The sequence below is a fragment of the Apis mellifera genome, linkage group LG9, assembly GCF_003254395.2.
Source record: "Apis mellifera strain DH4 linkage group LG9, Amel_HAv3.1, whole genome shotgun sequence".
Classification (NCBI taxonomy): Eukaryota; Metazoa; Arthropoda; class Insecta; order Hymenoptera; family Apidae; genus Apis; species Apis mellifera.
The window spans coordinates 12,295,826-12,314,831 of record NC_037646.1 but is presented as its reverse complement, the minus strand read 5'-3'; the positions used below and the strand labels follow the sequence as shown (position 1 = coordinate 12,314,831).

General features: G+C 26.8%; 1 protein-coding gene across 7 annotated transcripts; it reads left to right on the top strand.

The window, feature by feature from the left end:
• Window positions 1–601: 601 nt before the first annotated feature.
• LOC412885 (protein N-terminal asparagine amidohydrolase) lies at window positions 602–18,249 on the top strand. 7 transcript variants are annotated; one of them, XM_016913983.2, is made up of 8 exons: window positions 602–658; window positions 8,402–8,535; window positions 15,517–15,704; window positions 15,969–16,034; window positions 16,197–16,379; window positions 16,453–16,661; window positions 16,827–16,988; window positions 17,126–18,249. In XM_016913983.2, the coding sequence occupies exons 3-8, from the start codon at window positions 15,518–15,520 to the stop codon at window positions 17,249–17,251; spliced, it is 933 nt and encodes a 310-aa protein (XP_016769472.1). In that variant the 5' UTR covers window positions 602–658; window positions 8,402–8,535; window position 15,517; the 3' UTR covers window positions 17,252–18,249. The 7 variants fall into 7 exon arrangements, with proteins under 7 accessions (XP_016769472.1, XP_016769470.1, XP_016769471.1 ...); XM_016913981.2 differs by lacking the exon at window positions 602–658 and adding an exon at window positions 2,957–3,562; XM_016913982.2 differs by lacking the exon at window positions 602–658 and adding an exon at window positions 2,957–3,562 and having other exon boundaries at window positions 15,513–15,704.
• The last annotated feature ends 757 nt before the right edge of the window (window positions 18,250–19,006 follow it).

The following is a 19,006-nucleotide window of genomic DNA, read 5'->3' as shown; positions in this document are numbered from 1 at the left end:
TGTATTTGTTTTGATTTTACGCTGATTTTATGGTCGACGTTATCATATTCGACATATTTCGATTTGTCGGATTGTTGAATATTTGTCTCTTTTTAATTTGTAATTCGATACATCGAAATCTTTTACGCGTCAAAACTCGTGACGATTAAACATTTTGCTTCGGATATTATTGTAATATTTATTTTAATTGTTTAATATTTTTAATTTGTATAATTTGTGATAATTATTTTTTTATTTTGTACGCTAGTACTTCATTAATACGCATCTATCCAATTATTTATATATATAATATTTTAATTGATAATTTCTTAAACAATAATTTATTATTGTTTTGTTTATTATTGTTGTTTTTTATTTATCTATTTGATCATAAGAAATTATTATGGGCTAAAAAATAAATTTTTAAAATAAAATTTTTATTCCTCAATTGAAAAATAAAGTCATTAGAAAATTCTAATTTTTAAATTTTAAATTTTTATTCGAAGATATAAATTTTTATTATTATTATATTTTATTAGAATTTCAATCTGAATTCTTATCGTGATATTTATAAATAATAATGTTTCATTTTTTTGTTACAGATATTTCTCAATTTCCATGACTTCCCATGACCATTCGTAACAATAGTAATGGCAATGTAGTTTCTTCGCAACTAGTGGTGAGTCGCATGCATTTTGATTCCTCCAATCATTTAATTATATCGTAAGACAAAAGGTTCAACGTAACTGGTTGTATGCGTAGAATTTTGCATGAATATTGGCACAGTGACCATAAGAATTTATTATTATCTAGTGAGATATAACACTTTTTCTTCTTTTATTTGTTTATTAATTTTAAACTAAATCTTCTTGTACATCGCGCTTTTAAATAGAAGTTGAAGAATATTAAGAAATTAGTTAATTAAATTATTATTGTTAAATTATTGTAATAATAATAATATTCATACATGAATTAGAAACGAAAATTTAAATGAATAATATATAACAATGGAATAACAAATCATTTTTATTTTCATTCATGCTAATGTTTCAAATAATTTTAAGTGATTTTCTCTTGTCTGAAAATATGTTAAATATTATGTGCAAAAAGACACTTCTAAAATTGTGATATATTAAATTATAGATTAAGAATTTATTTGACCTAATGATAAATAAAGATGAAAAAAATCTTTTTTAGTATGTAGGATTTATAAATAAAATATTCAATTGTTGTAGAACTAGAGATTTAAAATATTTAAAATATTTATATTGTTTCAGAGTTTTTTAAAAGTATAGAAAATAAGATAGAAGAAAGGTAGAAAAACAGATTAAATAAAATGTATTTAAAATTAAATGTATGCAAAATTAAAAAAATGTTAATAAAATAGATAAAGTAATGTAGTAATATAAATAACTGAATAATTAGATAGACTAGATAATTAATGAACAAAATGGTATAATGTTGGGAAGTTTATTTTGCTTATTTTCTTTTTTTTCTTTTTATTCTTTTAATTATCAATTATTTTTTATTTTCATAATAATGGAAATATAATATAATAATAATGGAAATGTGAAATATTGAAAGTCTCTTAAATTTTATTTTCAGATTTTTAGTTTTCCGTTCCAATTTTCTTTACGGTTTCTTCTGTTGTTTTATATGTTGTACAATGAACGGGAATTTGAATTTTTGCAAATGAACAATAAAAGTAGAATTTATTTGAAAATAAATAAATTTTTATGCAAAAAAGAGATATGGAACATTGTGATCAGAATGATTCTCCAATTCGCAGCAACTTCCAAACGGGGAAATCATTATTATTTAGTATATAATCATTCTACTATATATACAATAATTACAATATTACAATAATACAATATTAATATCAGTGATACAATTATATATTTTATAAGAAATAATATATGGGCTAATTTGCTGCGAGCGCGATTATATTTTTAGTAAATAATAGAAATTTTGTTAAAATAATAATGCAAAATATATAGTATTGGAAAGTAATAGATATTAATAATATTAATGGATGATCTCCTTTCAATTCCTAAAATTGAATGAAATATGAACACAAATTTTTACCTTGAATTTTGAGTAATTCAATTTTGTATACGTAGTTTGATTATAGTCTGCTAGATGGCGTTTGATTTTTTTAGAAATTGGTCAAGTTCAAAACACATGACAAAATATCTTACATCTATTTTTTCTCGTATTTTATTACTATGTAGTCATTAGTAAATATTTATTAATACGTATTTAGCGAATCATTATATTACAAATGAACACAATCATCTATGATATCGAGTGAAAAAATATCACAAAGGATATATCAATGCCATTAGTCGATATAATAGATTCCTTAACAATATTTTTATTACCGCATCCAAATACGCAAATACGAGTATATATAATATCGTTATTGTTATATAACGAAAGTTGATTATACAAATTAAATGATTATACAAATTAAATTGTTTTATTATTATTTCTTTTTTTTTTGCTATTCTATTGAATTTTATAAAAATTTATCTATTAAAAAATTTTATGATTGCTTTTTCGATAGATAATTATGATAAGAATTTATAATGATTATTTATTGAATTTTATAATTTTAATTTGTATAAAAAATAATATATAAGTAAATAAATTTATATATATATATATATATATATATATATATATATATATATATATATATTCATACAATGTTTTATAGTGATTTTTTTTATTCATTTAAGCAACTTATAAATTTATTTATAATTATAATTTTAATTTATAAATTAATTTCCATTTATATTAAAATATATATATATATATATGTGCTTACATTTTATATTTATTTTGTTCATTGGCAATAGAAATTTGACAATATAACATAAATAGTGACAAACGAAATTTGTAAACGCGAATGTGCGCCATTGTTGCCGCGAAAGTCGAAGAATGACGGAAATAGACGAAGTTGAATTGTAGAAGATGACGAAGTCGAGTGCAGACGCGAGTGCCAGTGCGGACGATACAGACATTGTGCGAGCAAGTGTAATGAAACAGAGAACGTGGTGTTTGCGACGTATTTTAAATCTTGTTAAATTTTTACTTAACTATCGCTCAAAACATTCTACTCTCTCTCTCTTTGGACTGTGTGAAAACGGTGACTTGTATACTACGAGTTTACTTAGATATCATTATATTTTTTTTATCTGTATTTTTACATTTTTTTTTTCACGCCATTCTTTTGCGTGTCGTTCGGTCTTACATCTCGACCGATTCTGATTCGATTAGTTATCACGTTATTGCGTGTGTTCAATAATATCTTGTGTTCTTTTATGTGAATGATAATAACGATAGCGATACAAGCTGAGAGTAATGGTAACGGTGACGGTAACGGTGGCGGTATGATCACTGACGTTTCGTTTTGGATCGACTACGTCGCGTGTGTATACGATCAGTTGCCTGTTGCATAACTACGATTTTACGATAGGCATCTTCTTGTCTCGTTCGACATTCCATTGGGCAACGAATTCATCAATCATTAGCAAAATCGGATGTATTTCATTTTGTGATTAGTTATTATAACGAAGTGAGTATTGGTATCAATTATTCTAATCGATTCAATATCGATATCTTTAAATATTTTTTTGTATTTATAAATATTATTTTTTATATTTTTAAATATTTATTGTTATAATATGTTTGAATTATCTAACGTATAATTCATTTTGTTTTTAGTGGTTTTCTGATATGTATTTTTTAGTTTGATTACCTGTTGATATATCCATAGATATTATATTATATAAACATAATATTAAATATAATATAATATATATTTCATAAATCTTGAATTTCTGACGATAACTCTCGATTCAATATATCATTTAATTGTTCCTACATTTATATACATATTCTTAAATTTAAATTGTAAATCGAATGTGAAGTCAATATGTTTATAAATGAATTTTTATAATTTTCATTTTATTATTTGAATAGATGAATAAAAGTAGATAAAAAATAGAATAAATAAATAAAATGAATATAATGAATTATTCGGTATGGATTATGAGAATAAAAGAATGTTTGCAAATATATTATTTAAATTTATTGATATATTTTATATTAAGATTAAAAAAAAAATGAAAGAAAAAAAGAAAGAAAGGAACAAAGATTATCAAAAAGAATTTTTTCATTATTATTCACATTATTATTTAGTAAAAAAAAATTGAAATTGGATGTAATAAATTTCTAAATAAATACTTTCATTCTTTATTTTTCGTATTCATTGCGAAATATGCAAACTAGTATTATGAAAGTGATATCAAATTGAAAAGTTGTATTACATATTTATATGCATATACGTATGTAGAAAAATTGCGTCGTAGAACAACTTGCACAATTTACAAATAACGTGTGTGATCGAATCTGAACATTATAAATATATACATATGTATATATATATAAATAAAATCGTTTTGTGATTATATATATATATATAATAATTTTTTTATTTATTTATTTATTTCTGTATTTTTCTAATTTCGCATTTTTATCATTACTTTTTGTTTATTTATTGATTTAATTTATATTTTCAAGATATAATCGTAATGCAAATTAATTGATCGAAAAAAAAATATATTTAATTGCATTTAAAATATAATTGACTGTTAAAGAATTTCCAATTCATTTTAAATATTTTAAAATGTTTTTAAAATCGAAAGAAAGGAGTTAAAAAGAAAGAAGAGAATAAATTATAAGAATAAATTAAAAATTGTGAAGTGTTATTCTTAAACGATGATGAAATTTTATTAACGATAAAACTAATGCGATATAAGTAGTATGTTAAGATAATATAAAGATATATATTTATACAAATTTATACATATATTTTTGCATATATATATATATATATATATATATATATATATATATATATTATTGCATTATAAATTATAATAATGAAATTTGTAATTAAAATTCTATTATGAAAAAATGTTCGATATAAGTAAATATCGAAATAAATTGGCGAAATGGCGATTAATGATTGAGAATCACTGTTTGTATGAGCTTCATTAATCTGACCATGGTCGCTGGATCTTCGAGACTGTATCTTGTTGTCTACGTGTGCTCGGTATCGTGTACTTTTTTATATCATGTACATATAATATACTTATATTTAGGTGTTATTCAATATATATATATATATACGTAAAATTGCCTCATGGATTTATATGTTAGATCTTTCTATTCATTTTAAATATTTTCCATTAATAATAGAATTATCAATTTTTTGATAAGAGAAAAGAATTTTTTCTCCAAAAGAGAAAGAAATAATACAATCAAACTATTTTGAGAATTTTTAATTCATTTAAATGGTATAAGAATAAATTAGCGTATTATAAAATGAAAGAAGTATCTAAAAGACAAAAAAGAGAAATATATGAAGAATTTTTTAAGGAATAAGGATAATAATAGCCGCGGTGATGATGGTAAATATACGAATCTCCCGACACTTGAAATTCTCGTAAGTCACCAGCTAAACTGAGTTAAGACGCTTTTAAGACCAGTAAAGGGTGTTAACCTTACTCTTCCGCTAGTTGATCGGTGACAGCTACTTGCTATATCCAATATTATATACCTATCATTTTACCTAAAATTTCAATTTTACGAGCGATTTGATTTTCTATATTATTATGCATATCTTTGTGAATTAAATTTTTTATATTTAAAAAAAAATTATAAACTATTAATCGATTATAATACAATATGATTATAATACAATTTCTTTCTTTTTATAATTTTTATCGATATTTATTTTAGTTCGATGGAATATCTTTTAAACTTGAATGATTAATTAAATGTTACATTAAAAAATATTACTTATTAATTAAAAATCATAAAAAATTGGAATTTTTAAATTTATCCGATTGATTTCTGTATATAAAGATAATATTATTAATTTATTTTTATAAAATAGAGTACAAGTTTAATAATAATATTTCTTCATTCCATAGATATTTATAATATATATATAATGTTATGATACAAAGTAATATTTTGGTATAGAATTACACAATTTCGTTTACACTTTTTTATTACAATTAAATTTTTGCTCCGTTAATACATTTTTGTGATCAGTATACATACACTCAGTGTTCATATTTATATGCTGTGATACGTTTCATAGACGCATATATATATCTAATAAAATAATGTACTATGTGTTTCGTATACATGCATATCATCGTTACAGCATTGCATCGGGAATAGATATAAATATGTATATATATACTTCTGTGTATCTACGTATATGAACGGCATTAGTATAGAAACATATAGATAAATGGATATGTGCGTGTGTGGGGAGGGTAAAGAAGGTGTGTAGAGAGACCTGGCAACCGAACTCCCCATGGGGTCTACATAAATCAGAAACTCTGGTTTAAACTTAGCTTGAAGTATGATAGTAGAAATTTAGTTTCGAAAATAATTTTCTCTCTTTGAGGTTTACAAGAACACGTGGTTCGTATGTCGTTTTGAAAATATCAAAAAAAAGTTGGTAGAAAAAATTATTATTACATCATGTTTTAATTGAATCGTGTATAGATTTTCAATGCTTTGATTTTTTTGAGTTATGAACGAGTACGAGAAAGAAACCATGTGACATGTTAGCCTTATAAGTTTGATTATTATTAGTTTAAAAAGATCGTTACGAAAAAAATGAAAAATTACGAAGATATAAAATATAAAATATTAAATATTTAAGAAAGAATCGATTCACATCCGTATTATCTCTAAATTAAAAATATAGGCGCACACATAAAAGATATAAATGCAATAAATAAAAAATATATAGGGAAGAAAAATAAATGTTTCATTTTTATTCCGTCTTATGGCTAATAAGACTTTCGATTTCAATTTATCAGAAAACTATATATAACCGTTGTATTTATGTGAAAGTGGTGAAACGAAACGAAACGAAACAAAACGAAAAGAAAGGAAACGAGTAAAAAGAGAAAAGAGTAGTCGTGAAAAAAAAAGAAGAGAGGAGGACCCGGAAGGACAGCTCACCTTCCGCGAATCCACTAGGCCACTGACTCTCGTCTTCTGTTGCATAACGAGTCCATCTCTCCGATGTGTTGGAATACATCTTGCAGAGATGCGACTTGAGAGTCACTGGACCATGTACCGGTTGTTCCACTCGAGGAATGCGGACTAGCTTGATATGGTGTGTGTAAGTGCACATGTACGTCCGTGTCCGCATCCACGCCGTATCCTATCCGTATTCCTTCCACTTATACTCCTACTACTTACCTATGTATGTAAGTATACATAGGAGGACTAACGCGTATAACCACGCATCCTTTCAAAAATGATTCTACAATTGTCATTATCGTTTAGAATATTAAAAGAAATTATTCGAAAATTTCGAAAATAATATATAACGACAATTTTTGTCCTGATATTATTTTTATATCGGTTTTATTTTTATACCAGTAACTTTTCGTTATTTATAACGGTCGATTCAATAATTTCGTATCGAACCAACAAGTTTCGCATATTTCGATTAAAGTTTATATACAAGTCGATTGTACATTACATTATACATGATAAAATATATGGGAAAAAGAAGGGAGGAAGGGAATAGAGAGAGAGAGAGAGAAAGAGAGAGAGAGAGAGAGAGAGAGAGAGAGAGAGAGAGAGAGAAGAAAGAAAAATCAACTTCGTCATTCAACCAACATGTTATTCGATTAATATAAGCGAATACATTTATAAACAATCGAAGGAAGTAGTAACGCATAAATACATATGTAGAGAGTCAGTTGGTTGCAAGCTTCTTCGTCTACTGTATGTAAATTAAGTTTGCCACGATCTTTTTTTTCTCTTTACAAATTCCTAAAAAGAGAAAGAAAAAAAATGAAGATAACATTATATATTATGTTTACATATTATTTATTTTTTTTTTTAATTTCATTCATCGAATGTTCCATATTTCATATAGATTCGTTCATATTAACGAAAAATAAATTTAATTTTAAATTTGATCCTAATTCGTATAATTCAAGTGAACTAGAAATCAAAGCGAATTTATTTTTATAAGCAATTATAATATTGATTGAATAAAAATTAATTCGAATAAAAATTCAATCTATCGTTACTCACGATTTATAAATCATTTTAATTTTTAAAACTTATTTTTGATTCTAATATTTCAAATATTAATTCGAAAAGCAAATCCGTTTAAATTGTAAAAATATATCGTTAATTAAATAATTTAATTAAATTCAAAAAATAAAAATGATTTTAATCGGAGAAATAATAAAAATATAAATAGTGTATACGATTAAAAAATTTTCGTTTTTATCTCTGCGTTTTTAAATTTATTTTGTATATTTTAATAAACGGTTTCGTGCATTTCTTATTGTTGCAGAAGAAGTAGAGAAAAATTGTGGAAGGAACAGGAAGAAAGAGGTGAAAGCAAAACTAAGAGGTGAAATATTCTTGGAAAATGGCGGCGGGAACGTGTCAATTGGCCTGAAGAAAAATTCAAAGAAAACGCAAAACGTGAGTAACGGAAAATATTTTTTGTTAGAATTTCGCGTAACATTTCACTTTTATTTTTCATAACGAAAGGAAAATCGAAAATTTACTAAATATATTCCATCAATTGGATCGTTCAATGAGAGAACGGTAGATAATTTTTTTTTTTAATCAACGCGATCATGTTTCTATGAGAAAATAAATAACGTTCGTTAATGGAAGAAAACGAAGTATCTCCTTCGAAGGAGTAATGAGAAACGATCAAGATTTTGAAAAAAGAGATAAAATATCGATAATGATATCGATATCCTCGAATATTCTACGGTTATATTCGATAATTATTAATGATTTTATATGTGATTCCTGTGAATGAACGTTGCTAAATCCTTTTTTTTATTTGAGCAATATTTATCCAATTACGATAACTTATGCGCTATCCGTTATCTAGCTGCGATAATTATACGTGTTATCGTTTTGATGACGTTTTGATGATAAAAAATAGGAAAAATCATAAATTCGATAATTTTGGCTATGAAAGATGAACGAGTTATTATTTTCTTCGCTATAAAAATTTAATTCAATACGATTTTATCAATCCGATCAAATTTATTTCGATTCGATTCGATTATTTTAAATGGTAAAAAAAAAAAAAATGAAAAACGAATGTAGGAATTCAATTTCAATTTCTATTTCTTTTTTGCTTCATTCGTTTGCTCTTTTTTTTTTTTTTAATTAATTATCTTATATCATTTCTGAAATCGTATAATCTTAGAACTATATCTCGAAATATAATTCACATATCAGATTGGAAAGAAGCAACATCGTTCAATTATTTCATTAATAATTCGATTCCATTTAAACGATCGTAGTTTATTTTTTTTTTTTTTTATATTTTTTCGAATATTTTCGATTCGTAATAAATTCTCTATTTAGACTGAAATACTCCCGTTGTGTGTCTACTAATCTTATCTTAAAACGATTCGGTCGTTTATTTCTCGAACATCGTTATAATCTAAAAAAAAAAAAAAAAAAAAAAAAAAAAGAAAAAAAAGAGAGAAAAAAAGTCAAACGCATAGAATCGCTTGGAATCGTAAGTAGTAATTATTCATGTCCATCACATTTGTATAAAAACAGGCAAATCGATGAGCTAGTATGTCCTTTGCTCGGTTTCTGTCGATAACCTTTTTGATAAATTTTCTATTTTGGATTATGCTCGTATACTCGTATATATACGTATGTACTAACATGGTAAATAACATAGTATATTGAAGGAGAATTTGAATTGCCATCGAGAAATCTATCGTTAAAATGATAAAACTATAGTTTATCGGTAACGAAAATTTTATGATATGATATATATGATACTCACGTGACTTAGTCGATAATATTGATGATTAAATATATAGTATATAAAAGAAGAAGCGATAAAACATATTAAAATATAATAGAATGCGACCAAATGTAAGAAATATTCCGATATTAATAATAAATAGAATGAATAGGACGAATTTTAAATGATCTTGTTTGATTGGAAATTTTATAATTCGTGGTAAACGCGAGTGTGAATCGTAGCAATTGTTGCGTAATCTATTTGGTGAAATGAATAAGAAAGGTATATATCGTAAACAGGTATGTCGTTGATGTAACCTTGGTTAAACGAAGAAAAATAATTGTCTTTAATTCGATAGAAAGGAATAAAGGAATATATCGTTATTGATTATTATATATGGTGTATTGGATCGTGATTAATCGTGTTATTTCACATTTCTCGGTAATAAAAATTTGTTTCTCGATATTCCCTATTTTTTCTCCATCAATCTTGGATAGTTATCAATCTTAATTCACATGACAGAGATATACATAATATATATATACGTAGATATATATAAAGAAGTTACGAAAATATCGATAGAAATAGAATTAGGAGAAAATTATGTTTTTTGATTTGTGTTTTTTGATCGATCGATCGAATCAATTAAAACCGGTTAGCATTAAATTATTAAATCCCAATGAAGAGAAAAGGAGTTAAGATATTCCGTTTTTCTTTTGTCCATTTTTCAAATTATTATAGAATACAAATTAGATATTAAAATCAATTCCATGAATAATAAAACGTATTGCTAAATAATATCGACCTCTTTTTTCATCTCGTTATCACGCGGAACGCGATTCGATTCCATTACTTGATTTCTCGTTTTGCTTCCTCCTTATTTCACGTAAACAATTCTCCGTTTGTAATAATAATTTATCATTTTACTCGTGACATGTGCAATCGAACCGACGAGACGACGGCGGCGTGAAATTTTCCATTGGTCTTTCGCGCTGTCCTCGCTTGTGCGATCTTGAAATAGTATATTATGGTATATGTTTTCTTAGATAAATAATTAATATATATATAAATAAATAATATATATATATATATAATATAACAATATATATATATAACGATATAATATATATATGTATATATAAAATAACGATAATATACTTTTTATATTAGATCTGTCGCTTTTTTTTTCAATTCTCCTAATATAGCAACGTTAATACGCAGTTTGTTATTATAAAAATAAGCGTAAACGCGATATCTTTGTGACATCTTATTTTATAAATAAATTCTTTGTAATAAAAAATATATATTGGAAATATATATAAAAATCTAATACGCATTTATTTACTAATATATCAAATTTACGATTATTACCTGACAACGTTTGAGTAAACATATTCGATCAATATTTTTATGAAACAGGAAAAAAGATATTTATATTTTTTGAATGCAACAAATTTCAATTAGATTGGTATCGTTGGATTGAATTGATCGATCCAAGATATCTCGTTCCTTTTCAGATTCTGTACAAATGTGGCTTGTTTGCTCGAGAGTCATTGTCTTCTGAAATATTTCTTGGTTCCATTAAACTACATTCACATTCTCTTTTTTGCGAAAATGGCTTGTCCTTTATGCAAGAAAAGAGTTGGAGTTTTTAAAAGAAAAGTTATAAAATTCTTTTTATCAGCTTCGAATGTCAATTAAGGAGATCATTGACAAGATTTTTTATATTCTTCAGTATACCGATTTGTTGACGAATTTGCGAGACTTTTTGCAAATATTTTGCTCTGCATCTCTAACATACTCATTCTTGATCCTTTCGAGTGAAGGACGGATCGCAAAAAGATCGATTCAAAACATTTGGCGTACATGGCATTTATCTCAAAATGATTTATATTTTTCAATGATAGGAACGATATTAATAATAAGAAGATTTGGTATTTATATTGAAAATTGCGTATCAGAAAGTACTTGATATATTTATATTAACACAATCTTCGAATCCGAAAAATTAGATATCACATATTATGCTCTTATGGTACAAATTGCAGAATAAATATCATATAAGTATATACGTTTTGTAAATCTCGAAAGCTATAAATCATATTATTTCAAGATTCGAGATTATCTAACGAGATCTATATCTATATCTATATATATATGCGATATTGTTGATGATAAATAAAAATTGATCATTTAATTAAATCGATTAATTAATCGTTAATATACATTAATATCGTTTGTTGAGAAAAAAATACAAAAAATAATTGCCAATTAAAATGTTTAGATACTTCGTAGAGAGACGAAAAAGATCTCGATTAGAAGGATATTTGAATGATAGATGATTGGCGGGGAATGATGAAGGGTAAAAGTGGAAAGGAAAAAATCGTTCGAATGAAAAATATTTGTTTCGCTCGGAACAAAATGACGCACAATATATTTACTTGGCAAAGTTTCCCAATGAAATCACTGATCATTGGAATATATATATATATATATATATATACACACACATACACACAGACACACATAATGTATATGAAGAAATTTGCTGATCAAAATTTTTTTAAATCTTATTAAAATTTTATTTCGTTTTGTCTGTCAATATTATCTTTGTTTACGCTAATTATATCGATAATATAATTATATTATTTAATTTATTTTTATCTTTATGATTTTTATCTTTTTCTTTTTAATAAATATTTTTTATGATGTCATTACATTTTTATTCATCATACTTTTAAAATAAATCCGTAAAATATTAGATATCGATATATTTCTTTACTTTTGAATTTTCTTGATCACTTTTAATTTGTTTTTAATTTAAATTGAACGCATAAATGCCATGCATAAATTGAACAAAATATCTTAGTGAAGAATTTCTAGTCGATTATGAAGCATTGAAAAACCATCGAATGTTACACCGCATTCTGGGTTTAACATGCATATAGCATCTATCTCTACGAAAGACCAATAATTAAGGTAATGGTTACTTTTCAAGTGGATTTCCGTGTAGTTCGATTTGCGCAGTCAGCTAGCCGATCAAACAACCAACCGACCGACCGACCGACCGACCGACCGACCAACCGACCAACCAAGCAACCAACCAAGCAACCAACCAATTAACCAAACAACCAACCGATCATCTAACCTCTCCCGATTATGGTCACGAACAACCAAAATCTCTTTCTTTATCTCTTTTTATTTGTCTCTGTTTCTTTCATCTCTTATCTCTATTTTCTTTCAAATCTTTTCAGTTTCTTCCGATCCTTTTCTTTTTCACTTTTAATTTATCTCTTCTTTTTCTTCTTCTGATATTTCGATATAATTTTCATTTTCCAGTTGTCCGAATATATGAATCTTTTAACTCTTATGAAAGAGATGCGAAGGATAATAGGTTTTATTTTATTAATTATTATCCTATACATATATAAAAATACTGTTTTATATTTTGGCGAAATAAGTTTTTTGATTCTAATGAAAAAGATATGTGTACGTTAGATTTTTGTAGAGATCTAACGAAAAATATATACAAGAAAAAAAATATTATCGAATTAATTAAGGACTCATACTAATAATTAGGTTTTATCATTCGTTAATTAGTGATATTTCTTTAATATTGTCAATATTGTACGATTTACGTGTTTCGTATGTGAAAAAGAATGAACAATTGGAAAATTTTCATCAAAAGAAGATAAATTAGTTAAGTTTGTTGATTAATTGAAAATGATTATTAAGTCAAATTTATTTATTTGTTTCGAATTATATTTTAAATTGTGATAAGAAATATTATAAGTGGAATACCAATAGACAGTATATGTGTATATACGTAACGATTATTAGCTAGTTGTCAGTTTCAAATCGATTGATAAATCGAGAAAAAAGAAAAATTGAATCGTAAAGATTTTGATTTTTGAAACAGAAAAAGTGGGAGGGGAGGTATATAGCGAAGCAAACATGTTATTTTGTTATTGGTGAGTTTGTAATGGTGGAAGCACATTGACGCGGTGCGGTGCGGTACGACGACTCGATATCTGATCGGTACCATCCACTTCAATTGGTCCCGACGGGATTTTAACCCATCCCACTACCAGAGTATGGATCGCACCGATCAACCAATCGCCACTTGAACCGATAATAGTGGCCATAATTAGCGCGATTTGTTAATGAGTTCATCCTAACCGCAACCGCGATGATTGAATGAAACGTTGTCGTGAATACTTAGTCGTAGTCGTGTGTTTAATTTCGGATCGATGTTCTTTCGAATCTTCTACTTTACCATTGTATCGCGATTGATTTTTCTTGTCGTATAGATATTGTGCATTCATCGAAATTTAAAAAAAAACGTGAAAATATTACTCTGGTATTATATAATGTATATATATATATATATAATATATATGTATATATAATATATAATATTACATATATAACCAAACAGTTGGATCAAATAACGTTCTTCTTTCACTTTGTGCATCGCTATTTTTTTTTCTTTTTTTTTTTTTTTATAAATTCCGTTACGCGATTGTCATCCGATTTCGTGAAACAATATTTTTTTTACATTTTAGCTTTTTATCTTTTTGCTTTTTAGTAGTATAGTTTCATCCACGATTTATATGAATCAAATTTGTATTGCTATTTCTCATAATCGTATCGTTTCTTATCGTTATCCCAAATATGGAAATATTTATATATGTTTAGAGTTAATTTTTTCTCGAGTCTTTTTCCTTATATTGAAAATATACTACTATATATTTAATTTTTGTTTGTTAATAATTTTGCTTTGTTAATTTTATTTTCTCGAAAATAAATTTCGGCAATCACAGAAATTTTTCTTTTTTCCTATTTATTTCTTATTTCGTTGGTTTTTCAATGTATAATAATTTTAGAGAGAAAGAAAAATATTGATAAAATTAATCGAGTTTGACCAAAAAATTGAAACGAATCGAAACAATTTGATAGAAATCTCGTAAGAGGAGAGTAGCGACGGGGTGCGGCTTGAGAAAGTTTCATTCTAGTTTCATTTCTCGGTTTGTTAGTAATCTCGTTAAACAAACGAAAGGTTAAACGCAGAATGTCATTCGAGCGAATGACCTTAACCTTTCGAATAAGTTGGAAGGAAAGACTGACGAGCTGGTTGACTGGTTGGCTCGTTGGCTGACTGATTGGCACGGTTGTCCCGAGGTTTTATCGTTAACACGATTAACGCAAACGACGGAGTCCGAGTGCCAACAATGCTTGCCGCTGATCTTCGATCTCTCGATCTTACAACTAACTTTGACGTAACATTTTTTCGATCGTATGATTATACGTATAGATGGTATGACAAAAATATTTTTTATTACGAACGATACCATGATAATAACGATGAGGAGATGATGTTTATGAGAAGAAATTTTATACCTTGCGTTTTTTTTCTCTCATTAAATTTGCATTTTTCATCGATTCGATGCATGATATATTTGGATATTTGAATGGATGTTCTTTTTATTTTTTATGTGAAAATTTTCCCCGTAAAAATTTAAATCTTGCTCTTAAATTACCATTATCATTTTTATTGCGATTCGCTATGATATTACGTATAATAATATACCATATTTTCTCTATTACTTATGTAGAATACGGAATATTTTCTAACGATATTTTGTTTGTTTGTTGTGCGTTTTTTTGTTAGACAGAATGGTGCTGGTAGTAAACGGAGTCCTGCAAGAGGACATACCAGTGGATAGCAGGTCATTATATGCAGCTCACCCGGTATATCGTGAAACTGCTGCGCAACTTCATTCGATGCCAGCAAAATTGGTGGGCCCAATGGGTCTTCTTTACGTACGTCAACGGGAAATGGCTGCTACTTTGCCACACGACAGTAAATATCAACTTTTCTTTTCTATACCTAAATATATATTCAATTCTCATATATTATATATGTGTATCGTCCTTGTATACTGTCACATGTGTAAATCGTTCTTTTTTCTTTGCTTGTTTATGAATATAAAAGATAGACATAAATTTTTATTCTTATGGATGAAAATGATCGATATAAATTCACATTTCATTTCGAATTTTATAAATCGAATCTATAATATAGATAATATTCGTTTAATTTTCCCTTTTTTTATTTCTGTTTCAGAAAATGTGAGCATTATTGGCTCGGATGATATGACCACTTGTATCATTGTTGTTGTAAGGCATTCCGGTAAGCTATAATGATTAATGATTAATCGTGATTAAAAATAACATTTTGAGATTTTTTTTTTTTGAAAAAATTTTTTTTTATAAAAATGAAAATGAATGGCTAATGAATTGACATAATTGTGTGTACACGCGCGTTTAAACAGTTTGATTATTAACCCGTTAGGATCGGGTGCTGCTGCATTGGCGCATCTCGACGGAGCTGGTACAGAAGATGCAGCGGCAGCGATGATTCAAAGGGTAACGGAACTTGCCATTGGATTTCCAGAGGGTCGTCTAGAACTACAACTGGTCGGTGGTTATTCCGATCCCAGGAATTATTCCGAAGAATTGTTCTCCAATATTCTTTGTAAGTGTTTTCTTTCTCTCTATCCCGTTCGAATTTGATCAATTTACAAAAATGCGTCATATTCTAATTCTAGCTGCATTTCACAAGCAACCGGTAGAGATTGATCTAACCTTGTGTTGCGTGGGCGAATTGAACACCACGGTAAGAGGTGGAACTCATTGGCCGGTAATATACGGTATCGGTTTGAATGTAAAAACGGGTGAGATTTTTCCTGCTACCTTCCCCGATAAAGGTCCTGATCAAGCCCTAAGATGTGCTAGGCATTTAACCGGAGGTCAACAGGTAAGCGATGATTATCTTGAAGGAATCACGTTACATGTAAATGTGATGTCCTCTTTCAACTTATGTTCTTCTCGCGATTGAACCGTATTAAATATAAATTATATAAACTTGGAAAAAAACGAATTTTATTGTAATATCGATAATATCGTTTATCTCGTATATTAGGTTCTAGATGTTTACGACTGTACTCTTGGCTTACTCAGAATCGGACCGTTCAACTACGATCCTTTGAGAGGAGTCGATCTTTGGTTAGCTCAATCCGATCAATTTATTCTGCAACATCTTTCAACCGCACCGGAAGTGGAACTTCCACATTTTGTATCACAGGTAACATGATGTAATCTATGTTTTGTGATTGATGATCGAACGATCAATCGATTTTCTATTTAATTCTAATTCTTTTTGTATTCTTATATTTTCATATTTTTATTCACGTTCACGCTTGTCAAAATAATTTGTCTTAGGTACGAGCAACGCTCAAATATATACAGGATAATCAATTTCCGGCAGTCACCGTCTTCCGTGACAATAGACCTCATTATTATCGTCGAGATGAAACCACCGGTGTTTGGCAACCCATACGATATTGATAATGACTGCCGTTATACTCAAAGGCTTGTATTAAAATTGACGGAATTTTCCTAATTCTTCTCTAAAATTCATAAAATAAAATAAAATAAAGTAAAATAAAATATAAAAAAAAAAACAAAGAAATTTTATTACGAAAAATTATCGTAATAAAATGGATCGGCATGATATATGTATATATATATATAAATATATATATATATACATATATATATTTTATAATATATTTTTTTTTCGCATTGCTCGTGAAATATTTGTTTCATCTTTATTATTTTCAAAGTAGAGATATTACATCGCTAAATGTGATACAATGCGCGCGTACGACTTATGATACGATTTCATTTTTTGCAATTGTTACATTTAACGATAAGACATACAACGATATACAGATTTTACGATATTCGCGACTTATTTGTAAGAACGAGAAATGATAAAATCGAAAGAGGGTATGTCCATTTTTTTTAGAATGATTATAATACTTATCTTTTTAACCATTATTTTTAAGCGCGATAGTATAAAGATTTCTCTTCGATGGTTGTTGACTTTTATTTTTTAAATTTTTATTCCTCCCCCTCTCCCCCTGCTCTCCCCTCCAAATATCTTTATATTATAGCAACACGAATTGTATTTATATAGGAGAAAAATCAACCAGATGTGCTATTGTATATTTTAAATACGTATATATTCTTTGTTCTTTCTTCATCCTTTTAACCCGACATTGGTATACATATGTCATCTTGATAATAATATGTGATGCATTGCAAAATTGAAATGTTCCGAAATGATTTATTCGTATCTTTCTATTTCGTGCATAAAAAATAATTTTTCCTTTAAAATTTAAATTTTGAAAATTTATTTTAATAAAAAGTCTTAAAATTTATCTCTTTTTTCTCTTTCGTACGAAATTGAAAGATTTGCGAACGTAATCAACATTCCGAATATACGATACGAGTAAATGTACCTGCACGAAAGTCGAATAAATCGAGAATGTTGTAGATAATTACATACGAGTTTATTACGAATTACATATATATATATATATATATATCGATATTGCATGTAAGTTTAAATACAAATGATATATCAAAATAAAAAAGAAATAAGAGCAAAAAGGGAAAAGGACGAAGAGAAAAAGAAAGATAAGAAATATCTCATAATCGATTATTTGACTGTATATTATTTATCCATTTTTATTATTATTATTATTATTTTTTTCAATTTAAATATTTCGTTCGAATAATTTCGTTAATCAATTGTAATGAAATCGCTTTGGAAATTGAGATAATTTATAGATTGTTGGTTATGTTAAAAAATAAATAAATAAAAACAGTACGCTTATTCTTAACAATGGTGTGACACGACTGAATACAAAAAACAATTCGGTTCGATATATAAAAGAAAAATAAACGATCTTTGTCATTATCCATTGTTCTAATCGTAAATAAATAATAATTATAAAGGAATTTTTAAAAAATCGAAAAGATACAGATATATCTATTTTTTACTATATCACATAAACAGTTTGAAAAATCTGTTTAGCTTTTCGGTGATGATATTGTTAAAAACTATGAATTATGATGTAAAGCTTAAAATGACGAAACGTTTAAAATAAAAGACTTGGCAAGGAGTGCTGTAATAATTGTTTCGTCGTTTCAATTGATAATATTTTATTGACAATATGCTTTCATGCTTAAACTATACAATTTTCTTAATGTTCTTGATGTTTAATTATTTTTTAAATATCTTTGATTTTATTT